Genomic DNA, 19537 nt, shown 5'->3' with positions numbered 1-19537 from the left:
CATGCCGGTTGCTTCTGGGAGCCGTGTGGTGCCGGGTAGGGAGCCTGCCATCTTCGCGCCAACCGGACTTTTAACAGTCCAGTCAGCGGTACTGACCGGAGGTGCCAGCGTCCCTTTTCGACTGGGCAATCCGGTCGAAAAACAGACACCTAGCAACCCTACTTAGTAGTCCCTTTACCAAGACTTCCCTGAGATCTGTGGTACTCAGCATCTCGCAAGATCGGGCCTCAGTGAGCCAGCAATTCTTTTTTAAACCCTAAGACGGCCGCTTGTCAGCCGGGGGATTCCCTTGTAGCAAAAGAGAACGTGACTGTAACCTTTTCCTTGTTCCCACTGCAGCTCTGTTGTTGCTGGCCTGGCATGAAATATCAGCAGTGCCAGGGCTGAGCCCCGACACCTCTGGGCTTGGCAGTTCGTAGCCCCGGTACCTCTGGGTTTGCTGCATCCGTTCTGAATGTAAAAAAAATTGTGTGGGGCCCGGCACCTCTTTCATAGCAAATTAAGCACTGAATCTCAGCGCAGCTAAAGCCTATGAACACTGCACTGACTCATGTTGCAGTTGCCAGGGTACGAAGAGAGGGATTGGAAGGGTCAACATCTACCAGATTGGGTGTCGGTGCCCCATAGAAAGGGTGACGTTAAAAATACGTGACTAACGCAATCATGATTCTGTAGGGCCTTTCAGCCTAGAGGGCTTTCTGCCCAAGAATCACTTCCACGGGAATGCAGCCACCTCCGGGGTGGAACGCAGCCGCTAACAGCACACAGCAACGCTGTGTCAAAGTTCAGGACAGAGCAAGACAAGTGCCTTGGTGTGTATAGCAGCTTCATGCTCTGAATGAGAAGGGATCCCAACTGTAAACCTTTAAAACATTATAATCAAAAACACCCTCTAGGCTGTTCTCGCTCCAAAGTGGGGTTGTGTGGCAAATAATGATTTCTATTTGACTTCTTGGGCGCAGAGAGGGAAAAGATGGTTAAACCAGGGGAGTAGGGCGCAGAAAACCTGGCTTCAGCCCTTTGCTCTGCCATCGACTCACCGGATGATGCTGGGGAAGTCGCTGCATCTCGGCGTGCCGCAATTCCCCATCTGTAAAATGGGGATAATGTATGTTTCTTCCACCGCTGATCGCAAGCTTTGGAAACAGTCTCCTATGGCATATGTATGTACCGCACCTAGCGCAACAGCACCCTGATCTCGGTGGAGGCTAAGTGATGCCATAAGCTACTTCGATACCTTGTGCTAGGCACAGTATAAGAACCCGAGGAGAATAGTAATAAAAATATAGGACTAAAATGGTGCTTTTCTCCCCATAAGACACTTCGGAACTGTTGATTTCCTCCTTAATCTTTGATATCTCTGGGATGTATTTTCATTGTAGAATATATCCCAGCCCTTTAGTCCTTAACGAGCACAAGGGCCTTGGGCAGAGCTGAAGATGCTCCGTGCAGAGCTCACAAAACTGGTTTGAACCCCCTGGGCTACAATGTTTCCTACCACGAAGTCAGCAGTGTACTAAAGTGCAGAGCTGAGCGTGTAGCTGGAGTGCTGGACGTGGGGTCTAAGGCTGCCACAATGACGCTGCTGTGGCAGGCGCCACCAGGTGGCGCTGGGATGCATGGTCTTCCAAGTTCATTGTTCTTGGCGCGCAAGCAAGGTTTTAGTCTTGGGATTTGAATTTTCCAAAGGGCAGGTGTTTAAATTCTCAACCAGGATGGTGCATTAAGTTAGCTTTTGTTACTACTCCATTGCATTCACCTATGTTGCATACATACACACGGGGGGAGTTGGTAGCGCACCCTATATTTACGTTGTCTAACATTTTCCATTATAATGACTTCTTGCTATGTTTTCTTTGAGGGGCTTGTACACCTCCATTGTTTGCAATACACCTTTGCTACTCAGCAGGGTGAATGCCCTCAGGCAGCCTGGCAAAATAGCTGAACATTCTCATGCTGCACTGAGAACTCCTCGGAGGTGCAGCATGCCCTTCTCTGGGGGGCACCACGTGGGGCAGGAAGCAGGCCAGACTCCCCAGTAAATATTTTCCCCACATCTAGCATGTGATCCTAGCTTTCCCAAGCATGAGGCGAATGCTCTAACCACTGGACTACCCTTCCTCATCAGAAAAGCAAGGCCTCCTGCCACCCCAGCATACTGTGGCTTGATTTAAGGCAGATTTGGGAGGAAAGATGCCAACAATTTGAACTGGCCAAACCTTGCTTGGCTGGTGGGATCTGGCAATATCACACCCCTAGGCAGTGCTGTGAGGAACCCACACACTGCAGGGGCAGAGCCCCAAGCCTGGCAGGACAAAGACAGACCCACCATTGCTCGGTGACACTGCATTAGCTCTTAGCTCCTCCACTGGACTCCAGTGAGGGACTCTCCCGCCTATGCCATCTGCCTCCCCACCCAGGGGCTGCCCACAGATCACTGGCTGCCTCTCGCCCTGGTGGGGTTCCCTGCCCTGGGCCTGTTTGACCCCCCTATGGTGGCAAACCAGGAGGATCTGTAGCGAGGAATTTATGGGATTGCAGGTCGGGTCAGGGGGAAGCCTGTAGCCATCCCCATGATGGAACAGCCTGACACAAGCGGGGGACCCTCCTGTAGCAGAGACTCTGGTTTTTGCAACGTGACTAGACAGTTCCCTAGAGTGCAGCCAGGACACTGGGACCAGCCTGGCAGATGGGTCTGATGGCCCAGTGCTCCGCAGCCCCAGCCCTTCCGAGGCGTGAGCAGATTGTAACTCGCCTCTCTATTTTTTGTTAGCTCCTCGGTGTTTGGGCATCGTCTGTGCGTGCTGTGCTTGGCGCAGCGGGGCCCCAATCCGGGCCACCACGTGCTACAGCACCACAAATGTCACACAAAAGCCCATGCCCTTTTGCCCCGGTCACTGAGTCCCCTCGCCGCAGGACAGCCCCTGCAGATGGCTGCTGAGGCTCTATGCTGGTTTTCCAACCGGGGGCACAGTCCTCAGGCCATTTCTTTGGGAGTCACCAACTAAAAAGTCCCCAGAAATGTCTGAACACAAATGAGACCCTTCTGCCCTCTCTGGGGCTGTTGTCTTCGAGGGTCAGCCTGCAGCTCCCTTTGCTCGGGCTGGTAGGGAAACCCAGCTCCCCCCTCACAGCACGGCTCTGTGGCCCTGCCCTGAACAGCTAGCTCCACTCCACCCCTTTACCAGGGCTGCGGTTTTACCTGGGCTATTTCCCACCTTGTGGTTTCTTGTTGCCCCTCTGGGTCTCCCAGTCTCTCCCATTTAGTCAGGGTCTGTCCTGTCGCAGGCCCCCTTGTCCCTGCTCTCAGCTTCCTTTCCTACCCCAGCTCACCATCCAGCTCTGTCCCCAGCTGCCCTGCATCAGGGCTTTAGCCTGGCTCTTTATGGGCAATTCCCTGATTTCACTCAGATGCGGCTCATTCTGTGATGAGGGTGGCTTAGCTCCAGCCATCCCAGCCTAAGGGGCAAACCACTGCGTTACCCTCCACCCCACCACTCTATTTCTGTCCAGCTGTCCCCCCTTGTCATTAACCCTGACTGGGAGCTCTCTGGGGCAGGGACTGTCCCCTTTTTATTACTGTATATGGCACCTAGTGCAAATAGGTGCCGAGCCCGCCTGGGGAGCCCCCACCGTCGCCAGCCCCAAGCGTTTGGAAAATCAGGGGCGCGGCTTAATAATCCTGAGAATTTTAAAAGTAATCATTGGGGGGAGGCTGTTCCTGAGCCTTCCAAACCTTCCTCTGCACACACAAGGGCGAGCAGCTTTGTTAAAAAATGAAATCTCCGGTCATCCCATGACTCTAGAAGCTGGGGCTTTAATAAAACACTTTGATGATCAGCTCTTTGGGGCAGGGGACTGGCCATGTCTGTACTGCGCCTAGCACAGTGGGGCTCTGATCTGCGGCCGTGACTCCTAGGTCCTACCATAGTACAAGCAGATTTCATAAGAGTTTAAGGCCAGCCAGGACCATTAGCTTGGCTTCTTGTGTACCACAGGCCAATAAATGTTCCTTCAAACAGCCCTATATAAGCCCCAAAATTCTAGTTAGACTAAAGCATTTTGGTCCTCAGGAGACTGAACCATTGTGCAGCACAGACAGAGACCAGGAAGGGACCGAAGTGTCATCCATGCCCAATGCGCTTGCAGTGGCAGGGAACTGGCTTGGTGAGATATATCCAGCAGGCAAACCGAGCTCCGTGCCCCAGAGGACGGTGAAATTTAGTAAATAACAAAAACAGCCCTAGACTCGTGATAAAACCACAAGAGTTTGCAACCCTATGAATAACCGCAGAGCCACAAATAAGCAGTCGGGCTCCATTTCTTGGCAACCTAGTTTATTGAAAATAGCAGAGAAAACTGGACACTTTTCAATAAATTTTTCATTACAATGTGCATTCTGAATAATATATTTTTTAAACCCTTGCAAGTAAACATATAACCCTGGGCGACAAACGAACAAACAAACAAACAAAAATGCACCATAAGTTTAATTAATTTAAATGAAAACTAAAACCCTTTTTTTTTGTTTAAAGAATGATTGCTCTATTAAAAAAAATTACAACTTTCACATATTTACAAACCTGTCATGACAAAATATTTAAATATTTTAAACAATTTTACAAAATGACACTATTGCAGGTTAGATGTATTGAATTATTATTATTATTTTACACTAAAAGAATGCAACCAAAAAGCAACAGTAAACTAGACATGAATGGAAAGAGGTTAACGGATCGGTGAAGCAGATCCCCTGGGTTGCAGGGTTAAGAGTCGGCTCTGGATCAAGCTAGCAGATGTTCAGAAAGGACCTAAGGCCAGAGAGGGTCTGATTGTCTTTTATTGTGCTGAAAACAGGACTGTCCGAGTGACGCTCTTAAAGAGGCAGATGGTTTCGAGGGTCAATGAATTTAATTCCTCTGGAATCCAGACAGTGCAAGCTTCAAACGTGCTTAGGAAGTTGGGTGTTGGTTACAAATCTGGGGTGAACTGCCCTTAAAGACCCAGGTTCTGATCTCGCTTACACCAGTTTTGCATAGGGGTTTCTCCATGGCCTTCAACAGAATTGACTCCTGATTCACACCAGTGGGACAGAAGGATGTTTACCCAGTTCCCCAATGGTATTTAGGTGCCAAGTTCTCTTTGAGGTGCTGGGCCTAAGTGCCCAAGTCCCTTTTGAAAATGGGACTTAGGCTCCTACGTCCCTGAGGCCCTGGTTTTTAAAGGTATTTAGGCACCTAACTCCTGTTGGTTTCAAAGGGAGTTAGGTGCCTACACACCTTTAAAAATCAAGCCCTTGGGCACTTGTGAAAGACAAAATATTCCCTGAGTGTCCCCATGTGTGTATACCGTTGTCCCAACAGATTTTCAGGGAAGGTGGAGCCCTTTCTGCTCCCACTGACTTCCAGTGACTTCCGGAAATCAGGGCTTCTACAGCATGGCTACACCTCGGGTCCAATCCAGCAACAAAGAACCTGCCCGCCGCAACAAGGAACCGGCCAACCCACCCCTGCTTTGCTGCCGAGAGGCCGCCCAGCCATAGCAGATGGGCAGGCTCCACCCCAGCAGGTGTGCAATGACTGTGAGTGTGGTAGAGGCAGGATTCGAACCCAGGGCTCCTCAGTTGTGTGTTCTAGCCACTGCAGAAGCCTTCCCCTGGCAGCGGACGGGGCTGTGTCTTCTAGGTTGTATTCGCTGCGTCAGCAGTGTGCGGCGAATGCTGAAATTATCAAATGAATCCAGGGGTCGACTCAAAACCAAACCCGTGTTAGACGGTAGCACTGCAGTGGGCTGAGTCTGCACCCGGAGCTGGCTTCGCTTAGAACCAGGCCAATGGTTTTAATTAAAAAAATGGCTTTTGACCAAGATTTTGGTCAAAAAATTCTAGTGTTTTTGTCTAAAAAATCAAAATTTCCCCTTTCCCTGTTGTTGATCATTTTGAACCAGAACATCTGTGTGGGTTTGTTTTTAAGTTGGGGCCGGGGGCTGATTTTTCTACAAAAAACTGGAGATATTTTGATCAGAAACTTCAGGAGAGGGGGGGTGGGAAATGATTCCCCGCCACAGCCACAGATTTCCTACGATAAATAACTTGCACTTCGCAGGCGGCTCTAATTTGGCTATTACCGCATCGCTAGCTGTGCCGTCTCCTCCATGAATTCTGTACTTCTGACCCGTCCAAGCCCAGCACCCACCCGGCAAGACAAAAAGCCTGGAGTCCATGCACATTTCCCATCATTAATTAGGCCTCTGTTAAACTCGCACCCTGTCTGGTGACAAACTACGTGCAACCTTCCTTTCTGTAAAGCTCTTGCTGAATAATTTTAAAAGTGTAAGTTGAGAGGAGACGGCTCATCAAGCCGATTGTTTTGGGACTGGAGACCAGCAAAGAATTCTGCTCCCCTGCCAGCTATCGCTGTGTCCTCATCCCTGGATTTTCATACAAGCAAAGTGCTTCCAGCAGGACGAAGGATTCACATGGGCAGGACAGATGCTGAGGAGGCAAACAGGACACTAAGGTAGGCAAGTTAGAGGCAGGGACTAACTGAGGGTAGTACCTTGGTCTGTGCTGATGCCTCTCCCCACGGATGCCCTTTACCCCCCTAGCCACAGCTGGGCATTTGGAACTCAGACACTTTGGGCGTGTCTGCCCTGCAATCCCAGGGTGTGGAGGCGGGAGGGATCGCTCAGTGGTTTGAGCATTGGCCTGCTAAACCCAGGCTTGTGAGTTCAATCCTTGAGGGGGCCATTTAGGGGATCTGGGGCAAAGATTGGGGATTGGTCCTGCTTTGAGCAGGGGTTGGACTAGATGACCTCCTGAGGTCCCTTCCAACCCTGAGATTGTATGATTGTATGTATGATATGTGATGGCAGCGTGTGCAGACACACCTTTGATCGAGCTCACTGGGGTACCACAGCAACACAGCACTGCTTTGCCTTGGCTGTGTCCGAGCTACCTCAGGTATGTCCACACAAGCTGCAATCACCCCCTATCCTTGCAGCGTAGACCGGCCCTGACGTCACCGTAGCCCTCTCAGTGAAATACCTCGGCTGCTGGGCTCTCCCTTGCAGCTCCCAGAGGTCGTGTCCCATTGTCAGACGCGTGTGCAAGCGTGGTGAGCATTAGCGGGCAGGTCTTGGCTGGGAGGGGCCAAACACCAAGGTCATTCCTTGCGCTTTGCTCCACGGCGCTCGTGCGCAAGGGAAGAGCCTAGACAAGGAACGTGGGGTTTGATTCTGCAAACCCTCCGCAGTGCTTCATTTTACCAAGCAGTCCCCTCACAGCGATGTCACGCAGCGTCTATGGGGCAGTGGCCCGTGAAATCAGCAGGACCGACGGTGGCCTTGAAGTTAAGATTGTGCCTTTGTGATCTACTGGCTTGATCCAAAGTCGGCTGAGGTCCACGGACGGACTCTTGTAACGGTGGCTGTCCTTCCGAATCCCAGCTGTACAAACCCCCAGCTATTTTCAATTCGAATCGTTTTACACACACTGGGTTACAAAAGCTCTTTTAGAAAAAGGCAATTTCGAAAATCATTCCCCTTGTAAACAACCATCAGCTCCCGCTCCGTGACAGCCCCATACTTAAGAAAATTAGAATTTGTTGCTTTTCAAAAATAGCCTTAACATTAAAAAACAGCCTTTTATTATATTAACTTTATACAGTATCTCTATATATTTTATGGTGAGTAAAAGCAAATTATTGGGTTTGAAACCCTGAGAATTTCATGGGGACGGGGATTCTGCCCAGCAGGGGGCAGCAGAGTGGCAGACACAGGCACCAAACTTTCTACGGCTGCAATGTCTGGTCAATTGCGAGACATTAATAAGAAATACAAGAGCTTGGGCGGGTGGGGGCTGGCCCCCTGGTGCTGCAGAGTGGACGTAAAGGCAAACGGTTAAAAATAGATCTCTATGTTATGTACAATTATTATTTTCAAACAGCTTGGTTAAAAATTCTCCTGCCACAAAACTGTAAGGAGACCAAAAAAAAAAAAAAAAAAATTGTTTTCAATGAGGTATTTGAACTACCCGGGCCGGTCTCTAGATGCTAGTCACTGGAGTAATGGGGTGGGCAGTGTGTTTTCCTTGGCCCTGAATATGTTACAGCAAAAGCTGGTGATCTCCTTGATCTCCGTCCCACTGGGGTCTCGGCTCGGGGCGTCTCCCCAATAATACTTTGCGCCTTGGTAGCACCCTGCCAGCTGAGACCTCAAAGAGCGTCACACGGTTATTTAAGCATCACCCCCCGCCCCCATGGAGTGTGTGGGAGGGTGTCTCCCTCCCCGCTGCATTGTAGAGAGAGGAACGAGGCCCACAGAAGGGGGCAGTGACTTGCTCAGGTTGGTGGCAGAGGCAGGCATGGAACCCAGGAGTCCTGGCTCCCAGCTGTCTGCTCGGATCACTTGGCCGCACCCCCTCCTGCACCGCACCCCTCTGCTGTGCTGTTTGGGAGGGGACGGGAGGGAGCGGGTTCTAATGTGGTCCAACCCTCCCCCCACCAACCTCCCATCCCGGGGCAGCGGGGGGCCACAGACCGGTGCGAGATGGGAGTCGGTCTCTGGGCACCGGCCTCCCATGGGGATCATTCTGCTGCTGCTCCCTGGAGCTCGCACTCGGAGCTGAAGAGCTCTTTGTAGAGCGGGGGGAAGACAGCGTGGACGATGATGGGGTACATCTGCCGGAAGGACCGCAGCTTCTCCATGTGCTGGTAACACAGACTGCGCAGCTTCCCTTTGGGCGGCAGCTAAAGGGGAGAGAGGCACGTGGTATAAAGGCGGATCTCCAGGCATGGACCGGCTCCCGCCGCCCCAGCCCCTCTGCTGAGCCCTCGCAGACCAACCCGGCCATCCATCACCACTCCACAGCCAGCCAGGGGCCTTGGTGGGTGAAACTAGGTCAGAAGGTCTCAGCTTGATCAGGGCAGTAACTGGTCTGGCAGCACCTGGGGCTTCTGTGAGCTCTTGCGATGCTGCTGAACACGTCTGGGGAGGGGTGGGGGGTGTGCGCGGGTGTGTGCATGTGAAAGTGTGTGTGCATGGTGCACATGTGCGTGCGAGCGTGTGAGAGTGTGTCCGTGTGTGTGCACGTGCTCTGCTGCTGGTCTGTGAGCGTGATCCCATTTGAAGAACCCTCCACCTCTACTGAACAGTTACATAATTACCCAGAATCCTCTACTGAGAGTCCCCAATGTCCAACCTGAGTGTATTGTCTGCTCAGTGCAGATATCTCCCCTCAGTGACCCAGCCCCCGATCCACATTGGACACGTGTATCCAGCTACAGGTCCAGCCGCCCAAGCCTCCCTCCCTCAACATTAACGAGAGCTGTGTGGTGAAAGCATCGCGCTCTGGCTCTGAGCCTTCTCCTTCCAGCATGGGAGCGCTGGGGGCCCACTAGCCCCAGAGACAGGGCACAGTAAAGGGACCCAAAAGCAGGCCCTCAAGTCCTGGGCTTCACAACACCAGCAGCATTCGAGAGGTGGCCTATGCCGGTCAGGCATGTGGCTTGTGACAGAGGAGGCAGGTAAGGCTGTGGGACCATGCACCTACCTTGGCCAGGATGCCTTCCCGGTGGGTTTTCCGTAACATGTGTTTAAAGGCCAGTTCCAGGTTATTCTGGAGCCTCTCCACCTTGCCCTTCTCCTGCAGCCACGGCCGATCTGCACCGAGACAGGAGAAGACACTGATGAGCATTTCCCAAGCTTGACTTGGGTGGGGGGGCACCTCGGGGTGAAACCCAGCCGCTTGCCCACCTGTGCTGGCAGGAGAGCAGAGGACACTGGATTCAGGAAGGAAAGCGTTTGGGGGCAGGGGCTGGTTGAAAATATTCCATCGGTTTTTGATGGAAAACGGGGGGGAGGGGGTTTGATTGTAGGAATTTAGTCATTAAAATTGTGATATTTCATCGATCAAACTGACCGCTCGAAAACCAAACATTTTTTGGCCAAAAATGGAAATAATTCAATGTACGAGGGTGCCGCAATTCCTCATTGGAGCAGCAGTTTCGGTGCCTCTGCTGCCTCATTTCCTCTATGGACTGTGTTCTCCAGCTGGACTACATTTCCCACAATGCCTCCCTGCACCAAGTGAGGAGAGTGTGGTGCCTCATGGGAGTTGTAGTCCAGCCAGAGACCATGGCCTATAGAGGAGAATGGGAGCATGAGGCACTTGAACTACAAATTCCAGGAGGCACCTCAGTGCCAGGGATGTAAAAGGTTAACGGGTAAGCATTAGGCTTACCGGTTAACCAACCTTAAGCATCAACTCCAGCAGCCCCGCGCCAGCATGAGAGACCCCAGCCGCGGCCGTGCTAGACTGGCGGGACACCAGCCCTGGCCACACCACGCCGTCTGGGCCGGTAGGACTCCAGGGCCGGAGTGAGCCCCAGCCCCGGCCCCCATAGTGCCAGGCCCACCAAGGCTACCTCAGTTAACAGTTAACTGGTTAAACAATATAATTTTAATCGTTTAACCGGTTAACTTTTTAAACTGATCTTTACATCCCTATTCGGTGCCATTATGAAGTGAAATATTTCCGGGGAGGGGGGTCATCAAAAAGTCAACCCGCCCCTATTTTCTGGCCAGCTCTACTTATGTGGCTGTTTGGCAATTAACATCCGGTATCCCCCCGCCCCCCACGATGGGGGCTGCAGCCCTAGGACAGAGGGGCAGCAGCAGCGGCAGACGCTCACTTGAGTTGATGAGCACCAGGGCGGTGAAGAGGGCGATCTCGTTCTCCGAGAAACGCAGCAAGCACAGGCTGTGAGCGAAGTCGAAGATGGAGTTGATCAGCTCGTTGCACCCTGGGAAACGGAGCAGAGCCGTCAGTCACCTGCGGCTTCTTCCTGGGCGGCCCCACCCCCTCTCCAGCGCCACCCAGAGGCGGGATTAGCCTTCCTTTCTAACCAGCCTCCGGCAGGGTCTACAGGCATCGCTGACTACGCATTGTCTCCCCTGGGATCCAAACCTTTTGGGGAACCTCACAGGACAAACCTCCTCCACCCGCTGGGGCTGGGAGGGAAGTCCAATCTCCAGGGCTCATATAACCCTCTGCATCTCTTCTGAGATTGGCAAGAACGGGGGTTTGCTGCGATGTGAACGCCTGGCCACCGGGAACTGGTCAGAGGCCACCGAAGATATTATTTAATATTCCCAGAGGCTTCAGCCCAGTCAGACCCCGTGGCACTAGGTGCTCCCCAGACACACAGTAACTGATGCCCGCTGGCCCAAGGAACCTAAGCGGCCACTGGCTGGGCCTTAGCGCCATGAGCTAGATTTGAACCAGGGGCCTAGAAAGGAAACGGCACCACAGCTTGTTGCCAACCAGCCCCTCGGATATCGGCCAGGCAAAAATCAAAGCCACCGCTCCGGACTGAACACAGCAGGGCATCACGCTGGACGCGAGCCAATGCAGGCGTCTTCTTCAGGGCCTCAGCAGGCAGCACTGGCTGCTCTGGCTGGGAAGGACCCATCACCCTCCCCTCCTGAGATGATCCCTTTACAATGGGGAGGAGGTTTCCCAACAGCTGGGGTAATAAAGCCGGGGGGGAGGCCGGCCCATGAGCAAGAGATAGAGGGCGGCCTTGTGGCTCAGGCACTGGATGGGGACTCAGGGAATGCGGGTTCGAGTCCTGGCTCAGCTGCTGACACCCCGGGCAAGGTGTTTACAAATACACTCAGCAACCCGGCATGGGAATAAAGGGAGGAGCCGGGCACTGCTGAGATCCTGGCTGCTTCATTCCACTACCTAAATGGGAGCTAAGTGCTGAAAATCTTGGTCTGTCTCTCTGGGCCTCAGTGACCCCATCTGTAAAAGGAGGACGACCATGTGGCTCATTAGCCTGGGAGCTCTCTGGGGCAGAGACCGTCTCTCGCCCTGTGCCTGTGCAAAGTGGGGCCTCTGTGCTTTACCGTAATACTGACAATATCATACCGAGCGATTTGAAGAGCTCTGGGCCTGCATATTTGCCCTCGAAGAAGACTGTCCTGTTCTCCGAATTAAAGGCACGGCACATTCGCACCAGAACCACTTCCATGGCTCCTGCAAAAACGGAGTGGGGGGAGTGAAGAAGTTGCAAATATAAGCAGTAAACAGACTCACTGGAGGTCCCAACATCTCTGCCTTCATGCACGAGAGCAGGGAGGTCCAGGGAAGTAAACTAGTCCCCGGCACGGTATCTCCTGCCCATTTGGGGGGTAGGGGACAAGTGTCACAGCCTTTGAGGTTACGTCTAAACTGCCATCAAATGGGTGCCCGCTGCCTGGGTGGGCATGGCTGAGCTAGCTTTACCCACGCTAGCATGGCTAAAAATAGCAGTGACACGATATGGTGGCATGGGTGTGGGCTGGCAATGCAAACACATACCGAGGGACCCCCCCACGCTGCCGCGTCTTCGCTGCTATTTAGCTAGATTAAAGCTGGCGCAGGGATGCGGTCACCCCACCGTACCCCTCCGACTGCAGCACAGACGTGGCCTGAGTCACGCAGTCCCGTACAGAGTGGCTGGGAAATTCGCAGGATACGGTCCACCCCGAGAAGTGCGATCAGAGACAGCGGGCGTGCTGGACGTGGGCCGAGCCCATGCTCCCACCCAAGGATGCTCGCGGTTTGGAAACAGGCATGGCAGCCCCAGTTGCACGACGGGGTCTTGCAGCAGGAGACGGGCTGAATGTCAAAGCACAGATCCAGGTGCAAACAGCCCCTGCAGGCTGGGGGCTGTGCCTCTGAGTACAGAGCCTATGGGGTCTGCTTCCCAGGGAGGCTGTTCAAATGAGAGCTCAAGGGATGGCCTCGTTATTGACCCAGCTGTGGGAGGTGGCATCCCTGCCGGGGCCTGGCTGCAGCAGTTCCAGCTGTGTACCTGCTTTCAGAAGCACGATCTGGTCGTTTTGGCACAGCTCCATGAAGCCGCCCATCCGCTTGGCAAACTCCACCACGTACTGGATGGCTTCCGTGATGCGGCAGGCGCAGCGTTCCCACATCTCCTCCATGGACTGCAAGAGAGAAGCCCGCGGTTGCACCACACTGTACGGCTGGCTGCCCCTCGGCCCATGGGCCGTGTCCCATGACGCTTGGTTCCTCCACACCCCATAGAGCACAGCTGCTCCTTACCCCACCCACCATACCCAGTATGGCTGCCCCAAAACCCCATGTGCCCCATGCCACATGGCGTGGCTGCCCCATAACTGTGTGCCATGCCTGGTGCAGCCACCCTGTGTGCCCTACCTCATGTGGAGCAACCGCCCCATAAGCCCACTAGTTGGCGAATAATCAAAAAAGTGAAATATTTCCATTTGGAAATACCACCGCTGTGCCTCATAGGAGTTGTAGTCTGGGTGCTGTGACAGGGTCAAGCCAGATGGCTACAGGAGAGTGATAGAAGGCAGATATATTAGCCCCAGGTTAAGTAGGTCCCTTAAGGTAAGGTAACAGGGAAGGTTCCAGAACAATCAGGAACTTTCTGGAAACAATTAAGGCAGACAGGCTGATGAGAACACCTGCAGCCAATCAAGAAGCTGCCAGAATCAATTAAGACAGGCAGGCTAATCAGGGCACCTGGGTTTAAAAAAGAAGCTCACTTTAGTCTGTGGTGTGTGTGCGAGGAGCTGAGAGCAAGAGGCGCAAGAAGCTGAGAGTGAGAAGGTGTACTGCTGGAAGACTGAGAAGTACAAGTATTATCAGACACCAGGAGGAAGGTCCTGTGGTGAGAATAAAGAAGGTGTTGGGAGGAGGCCATGGGGAAGTAGCCCAGGGAGTTGTAGCTGTCACGCAGCTGTTACAGGAGCCACTATAGACAGCTGCAATCCACAGGGCCCTGGGCTGGAACCCGGACTAGAGGGTGGGCCCGGATTCCCCCATCCCTCCATCCCCCCAACTCCTTACTTGATACCAGAGGAGTTGACCTGGACTGTGGGTTCCACCAGAGGGGAAGGTCTCTCGCCTGTTCCCCGATCCACTAGGTGGATCAGCAGAGACTGCGGAGATTGTTCTTCTTCCTTTTCCCCATGCTGGCCAGTGATGAGGCTAACTGAGTGAACGGCAGATTTGAGCACTGAGGGCTGCCCTGAACCTCTGAGGTGAGCAAATCGGCCAATAAGCACAGGACCCACCAAGGCAGAGGAGGAACTTTGCCACAGTGCCTCACACTCCCGTTCTGCTGAAGAGGCCAGGCTCCCTGGTTAGACTACATCTCCCATGATGCACCATGGTCTCCCCTCTTGGCGAGGGGATGCAGTGCATCATGGGTGTCCCTGGCCCTGGTGGAATGTGGGGGATGAAGTCCGGCCAGAGATCCCAGACCAGAGAGGAGAACAGAGGCATGAGTCACCACAGGGGCATTTCTCAACCGAAATTTTCCATTTTGGGGGCATTCGGTTTTTGATGAAAAACTGAAATTTCCCGTTAGAAGGGGGCATTTTCTGGGCAAAATTTCACTGAGCTGAAACCCCAAGTTTCTGCTCCAAACGATTTACCACAGAATATTTCGAGCAGCCTTCCCCAGTTCTTTCTGGGTTTTCATTGCCCCTTTTACTGCACTTTGCACCTGTACCCCAGGAGTCCTGCCGCGGCAGTTAACCCTTAGTCTCCTCCCCAGAGGACAGAAGCCCAGCAGTTGCTCATACATTAGCCATTTTCCTTTGCTCTCTCCACCGGGCCCAAAGCTGGAGTCTGTATTGATCCGAATGTTCCTATGCCAGGGCCATTATGAATTGCTCCGAAACAACTTGGCCTCATCTGGAAAGCTGATGAAGCATTTAGCAAACCAGACAGAGGTTCCCATTTAGTTAATGGATCTTAATTAGCTGCTGAATCAAACAAACTCATTTTCTTCCCTCTGTCCCATCCCTTGATTTTATTGCGAAGTCCTCATCTGAACCCAACTGAGCGAGCAGTGACTCACACAAAACCCTGTGCGCTGAATGAAGTCACGATAAACAATAAAGGGGCAGCATCTATTCTATGCAGCCGATGTTAAACCTCAAAGTGCCACAAAAGGTCAGAGACACCGCGCGCTGGGTCACTCAGTCGAGTCCCCTCTTGCAGCCAGTGCTGAGCGGACCCTGACCACAAGCTTGCTAGGGCTTCGTGCCAGCTAAGAACTCTTTGCTATATTCTCTTCCACCGTGGTGCAAGAGGAAACACCAGAATTGGAACTGGTGTCATTTAGGAAGACAATTTACAGGCAGCCACTATGGAAAAGTCCTCCAAAATTTAATAAGGTCCCATAGACCTGAACAGAGATCATCCTCTGGAGAGAATTTTTAAGCCAACCTTATAGAATTTATATCCTTGCTAGAAAATCCTGGAGGCTGGTCTAGAATGTCTGCAGAAAAACCATCCCTCTCTTCTCTGTTTAAATCCCCCCGGGCTATTTCCAGGTGGACAGTCTGATTCTGCTCCTGGGAAAACTGATTCAGTCTGGAACAAGTTGGGCCCTAAGGGACTTGCCCAAAGGCCAGAGAGTAAATCAGAACCAGGAGCAGAACATTGGTCGTTTCTCTCGGCCAAACCACTAGAGACGCGACCTCCTGCCCAGTTGCCGGTCCAGTCTTAACTGGGCCAGGTAACAGAACTTGGGCTTTGGAAGCCTTCCCGCTGCTCTGCCCACATTCCCCACTGATCCCTTAGCTAGCCGGAAGGGAGGTGTTTATCCTAGCCTCGTACCCCGGTGGGCTGGCTTCCCACGTTATCTGGCTACCAGATTATCCCGTGCCGGGCATCCCAGCCATGTCCCCCATGTCCCCCATCCCGCTTCTTACCTTCTTCTGGTAGCTCCTGACCTCCTCCCACGAGAACGTCTCCAGCCTCAGGAGCTGCAGGTCTTCCAGGCGCAGCTGGCAGGTCTCCCGGTAGGACTTGAGGACATTCTGGGTCAGGTGCTCTGTGGACGGCAGGCGGCGAGGCTCAGAGGGGGAGCGTGGGGAACGGTTGGGCCTGTCCCTGGGCCGCAGCCCTGATTCTCCCTTCATTTTTTTCTGTGGTTTCCTGAGTCTATCGCTCTGCACTGCCAGCTTTGGCACGCAGGCCCCTCTGTGTGTAACGATCTGCCCCCTCCCCCCCAGCCCGGCACTTAGCAGGGTTTGAACCTGCAGTGTTAAAAGCATAGGCCTCTCCTGTATCAGTGGGGGAGTAACTCCACTAGCTGGTAGCTGCAGTAGGCTGTTATCCTCTGATATGGAGCAGGATGTTCCCATGGAATGATGGGAGCTGAGTGTAAGAACCATCATCTGAGCTGTCACCGGGGATCGAATCCAAGACCAACAGAACAAAGAGCAGCTCAAGCTAAGAGACTAAGCTCGCGGCTGACAGCTGGATGAGACCTGTAATCCCTCTGTGGATGGTGAACCCCGCCTGCAGCCCCCAGTAATACAGCCTGAGTGGGGGTCCTAGAAGGGCGAGGCTGCCCAGCCGGGCATTCCTGCCCCAAGAGACTCACCGATCTCAGTCACCGAGGAATTGGGCGACTCCAGGATGCTGGTGAAGTTGGGACTCGTGTAGAAGTCGACAGTCTCCCCGATGTCGCTCCCAGCCTGGCCCCGCTTGCCCCCTCCGATGTCCAGCCGGGAGAGGTCTGGTGACGCCTGCATCTCCAGGGCGTAGAAGACGCTGGCCCTGCTCTCCATCTTGATCCGCTCGGGGCTGTAGTCCCTGGCGAAGGGGCCACGCAGGTTGTCGCTCAGCCGGCTGTGCCCCTTGGCCAGTCCGTTGGGGTAGGCCAGAGCCACCGTCTCGTCCGGAGACTGGCTCAGCCGCGCCTGTCCATTCAGGGGGGCCGTGGAGCAGGCCGAAGACTCCAACAGGTCTGCGGGGGAGGCCAGCTTGAGTTGCCCGTTAGCCAGGCCCAGGGAGTAGGCTGGGGCCACCACCTCGCCGCCTTGCTGCTGCTGCTGCTGCAGCTGCTTCTGCACCTCGGCGTGGAGGCTGTCGCGCTGCTTCTTGGACATGCGGCCAAACTTGACGGCTGGAGAACAAAGGGGCAGGGATGCGTCGAGCTGGGGCTGAGGCTGGCCCTGGGTTCGCGGCCGGAGCTGTTGTGAGGGGCCCTGGGCTCCCTCTGCTGGCCCCAGCCACTTCCCTGGAGATCTGGAGCAGCGGCCTCCATCTCCTGGGAAATCCAGGTGACATAATGGGGCAGCAGGTCCCATAAGGAGCCTGCCGCGAGCTGCCAGGGATGGAAAGGGCAGAAGGAGCTGCCAAGTGACTGATGGAGCTGCCCCGCTCGACAGCGGTGGATCTGGCTCCTTGTGCCTATCAAGACCCACCAGGTTTGTCTTGGTGGTTAAGCGTGGGGCCCGGGCAGCACTTGGATGGGACGGGGAGACACCAACCGTGGTTCAGCAGGGAAGTGACTACCTAACAGAGGTGCTTTCCCCCCAACAAGTCAATAACAAACCCCCATCACTCCCCTCCAGCAGCAAAGCACGCCAAGCGGATGGGACGCAACCTGGATCACTAGCGAGCCCTGGGCATTTTCCCTGGAGCAGGGCTGCTGGCCGTATCCCAATTCGGGTCATTTACACTCTGCCCCGCAGTTCCAATCCTTTTCACTTCTCGCCCTAGGACAACACTGCTCTGCGGCTGCTTGAACAGCTCCCACGGCCCACCCCAGAGGTGGCTGCATTTCAGAGGTAGCCGATCACGGGGGGTATAAAATGCTTTGGGATCCTTCGGGATGAAAGGCCCCAGAGCGGCGATTCGCAGACTTTCTCCCCCCAGAAGCTCCCATCTTGCCAGCTGCTCCCTCCCCCCAGCAATCTGGGAAAGGCAGGGGGCGTGACCCCCAGCCTGAGATCCCTCGCGCTAGGGAAGCGCCCAGGATCTGAATGTGGCCCTAGGGGTGGGGACGGCTATCTCAGCATCTCGGCGCACTCACTTGGGAGCGGGGACAACGGTGCGTGCTCTGCGTGTGGTCGTGTGGGTCTGTATGTGGTCGTGTGTCTGAGCAGGAGCCTCATCTACCCAGCTGCAGAGAGGAACCGCGGTCGCAACGGGAGGCTGATCGCATGTGCCACGTGGTCGGGCTCTTTGGCTCTCTCGAGCGACCTACATACTCACCACTGAGAGACACCCAGCTAAAGGCTTGAGCTACTTTTTCCATCCTCTTTGGATTGGGTTGGTGGGGTGTGTGTTTGTTTGTGTAGTATTTTGTGACTTTCACTCTCCTCCTGGTTGCTTTAATCCCCCTCCCCCCGGCCTGGCTCAGGGCTGTGCGCTGACGGTGCTACCTAACCAGCCCTAAACCTCACTATTTGCACTTCCCTTTCACTTCCTCTGGCCTCCACTTGTAGCTTTTTTAGCGCCTTTAATAATCCCCAGCCCGAGGACTCCTCCTTAGCCGAGGAGTCTGGTGCCGTCTCGAGAACCGAACCTTTTTATGCCCAGGGGGGCGGAAGAGAATGAAGGTTCAACCCCTCTCTGGGCTGGAAAGGAGGGTGGTTCCCCTGCTCACGCCCCAGCTCCTGTACGCCGCTCTGCTGGCGTTCAGAGGCCTTTGCAGCCTGCAGCAAGGAGCTGAGGGGGAATTCTGCAGGCTCCGGCGCTGCGCTGGGCTGCCACTGGCTGCCTTCCGCAGACCCCGCCCCCATTTCAAGCCTTGGCGTAGGGGGCATGCTGGGGGCGGGGCCAGAGCACATGCAGCTCTGGCTAAGTTGCCCTGTGCCACAAGCCACAGGTAGCTCTGTAGAGATAGTTTGGCCCACTGGTTCAATTCCCTGCTTTGCTACAGACTGTGAGCAAGCTGTGCCTCAGTTTCCCCATCTGCACAATAGGGATACTAGTCCAGACATAGAGCACGCTAGACTGCTCCAAGTTACACTGGAGGTGCTTTCAACCCTTAGAGCAGCATAGAAGGAAGAGGGTGCACACCTGGGCTGCTGGTTCTCATCGACACCTGCAGGGGGTGCAGCTTAGACTCTCTCCCACTGAGCCTCTTAAACTGGAGGACTTGGGAACCAGTGGGATGGCGATAGGGGCCGGCTGCTGTTTGTCCATCATCACTGATTTTTGGTGATAAATGGCTTGTGGTCAAATAGAAAAGTTTCTACAGAAAAAAAATCTTTCCCAATGACATTTTTCAGGTTTTTTTTAAACCAAAACCTGAACTTTTTTTTTTCGGTTAAAATGTTTTACTTTTTTTACTTTTAACAAAAACCATTTTTTTTAACTGAAAAGCACATTTAACCCCCCCCCCCCAAAAAACTGTTTTTAGTTTTTTTGTTGAATACCCCAAAAAGCAGCTGGTACCAGCCACTGTCAGAGATGAGAGACCGGGTTAGATGGAGTAAAGGGCAGAAGCAAAAGAAATGTCCAGGTATTTTTAACTTCAGGGCATAAGAAATGGGTCAAATGCAGGGACCTCTGGGGTGGGAGGCAGCAGCTGTTTTAACAGAGATCATTCACCCAGCACTGAAATTCAGCCACTTCTGGGGTGGGGCCTGGCAGCCGTTTAAACAGGGATCCTTCACCCAGTACTATTATACAGTTACCTTTGGGATGGGGTATGGCAGCTGTTTAAACGGGGATCTCTCACCCAGCACT

The 19537-nt window shown here is 53.7% G+C and overlaps 1 protein-coding gene across 1 annotated transcript in view; it reads right to left on the bottom strand.

The window, feature by feature from the left end:
* Window positions 1-4320: 4320 nt before the first annotated feature.
* Window positions 4321-19537, bottom strand: part of RORC (RAR related orphan receptor C) — a 67199-nt gene continuing 51982 nt past the window's right edge. Inside the window, exons 5-11 of the mRNA XM_073322962.1 lie at window positions 16437-16961; window positions 15760-15881; window positions 12861-12993; window positions 11933-12040; window positions 10692-10802; window positions 9551-9660; window positions 4321-8747 (exon numbers count right to left, since the gene is read on the bottom strand). Coding sequence (XP_073179063.1) covers window positions 8586-8747; window positions 9551-9660; window positions 10692-10802; window positions 11933-12040; window positions 12861-12993; window positions 15760-15881; window positions 16437-16961 — 1271 coding nt within the window. The 3' untranslated portion in view covers window positions 4321-8585. The remainder of the gene's footprint in view (window positions 8748-9550; window positions 9661-10691; window positions 10803-11932; window positions 12041-12860; window positions 12994-15759; window positions 15882-16436; window positions 16962-19537) is intronic.

This window comes from Lepidochelys kempii, chromosome 24 (assembly GCF_965140285.1).
Source record: "Lepidochelys kempii isolate rLepKem1 chromosome 24, rLepKem1.hap1, whole genome shotgun sequence".
Lineage (NCBI taxonomy): Eukaryota > Metazoa > Chordata > Testudines > Cheloniidae > Lepidochelys > Lepidochelys kempii.
The sequence above is the reverse complement of the archived record's forward strand: the minus strand, read 5'-3'. Positions and strand labels throughout refer to the sequence as shown.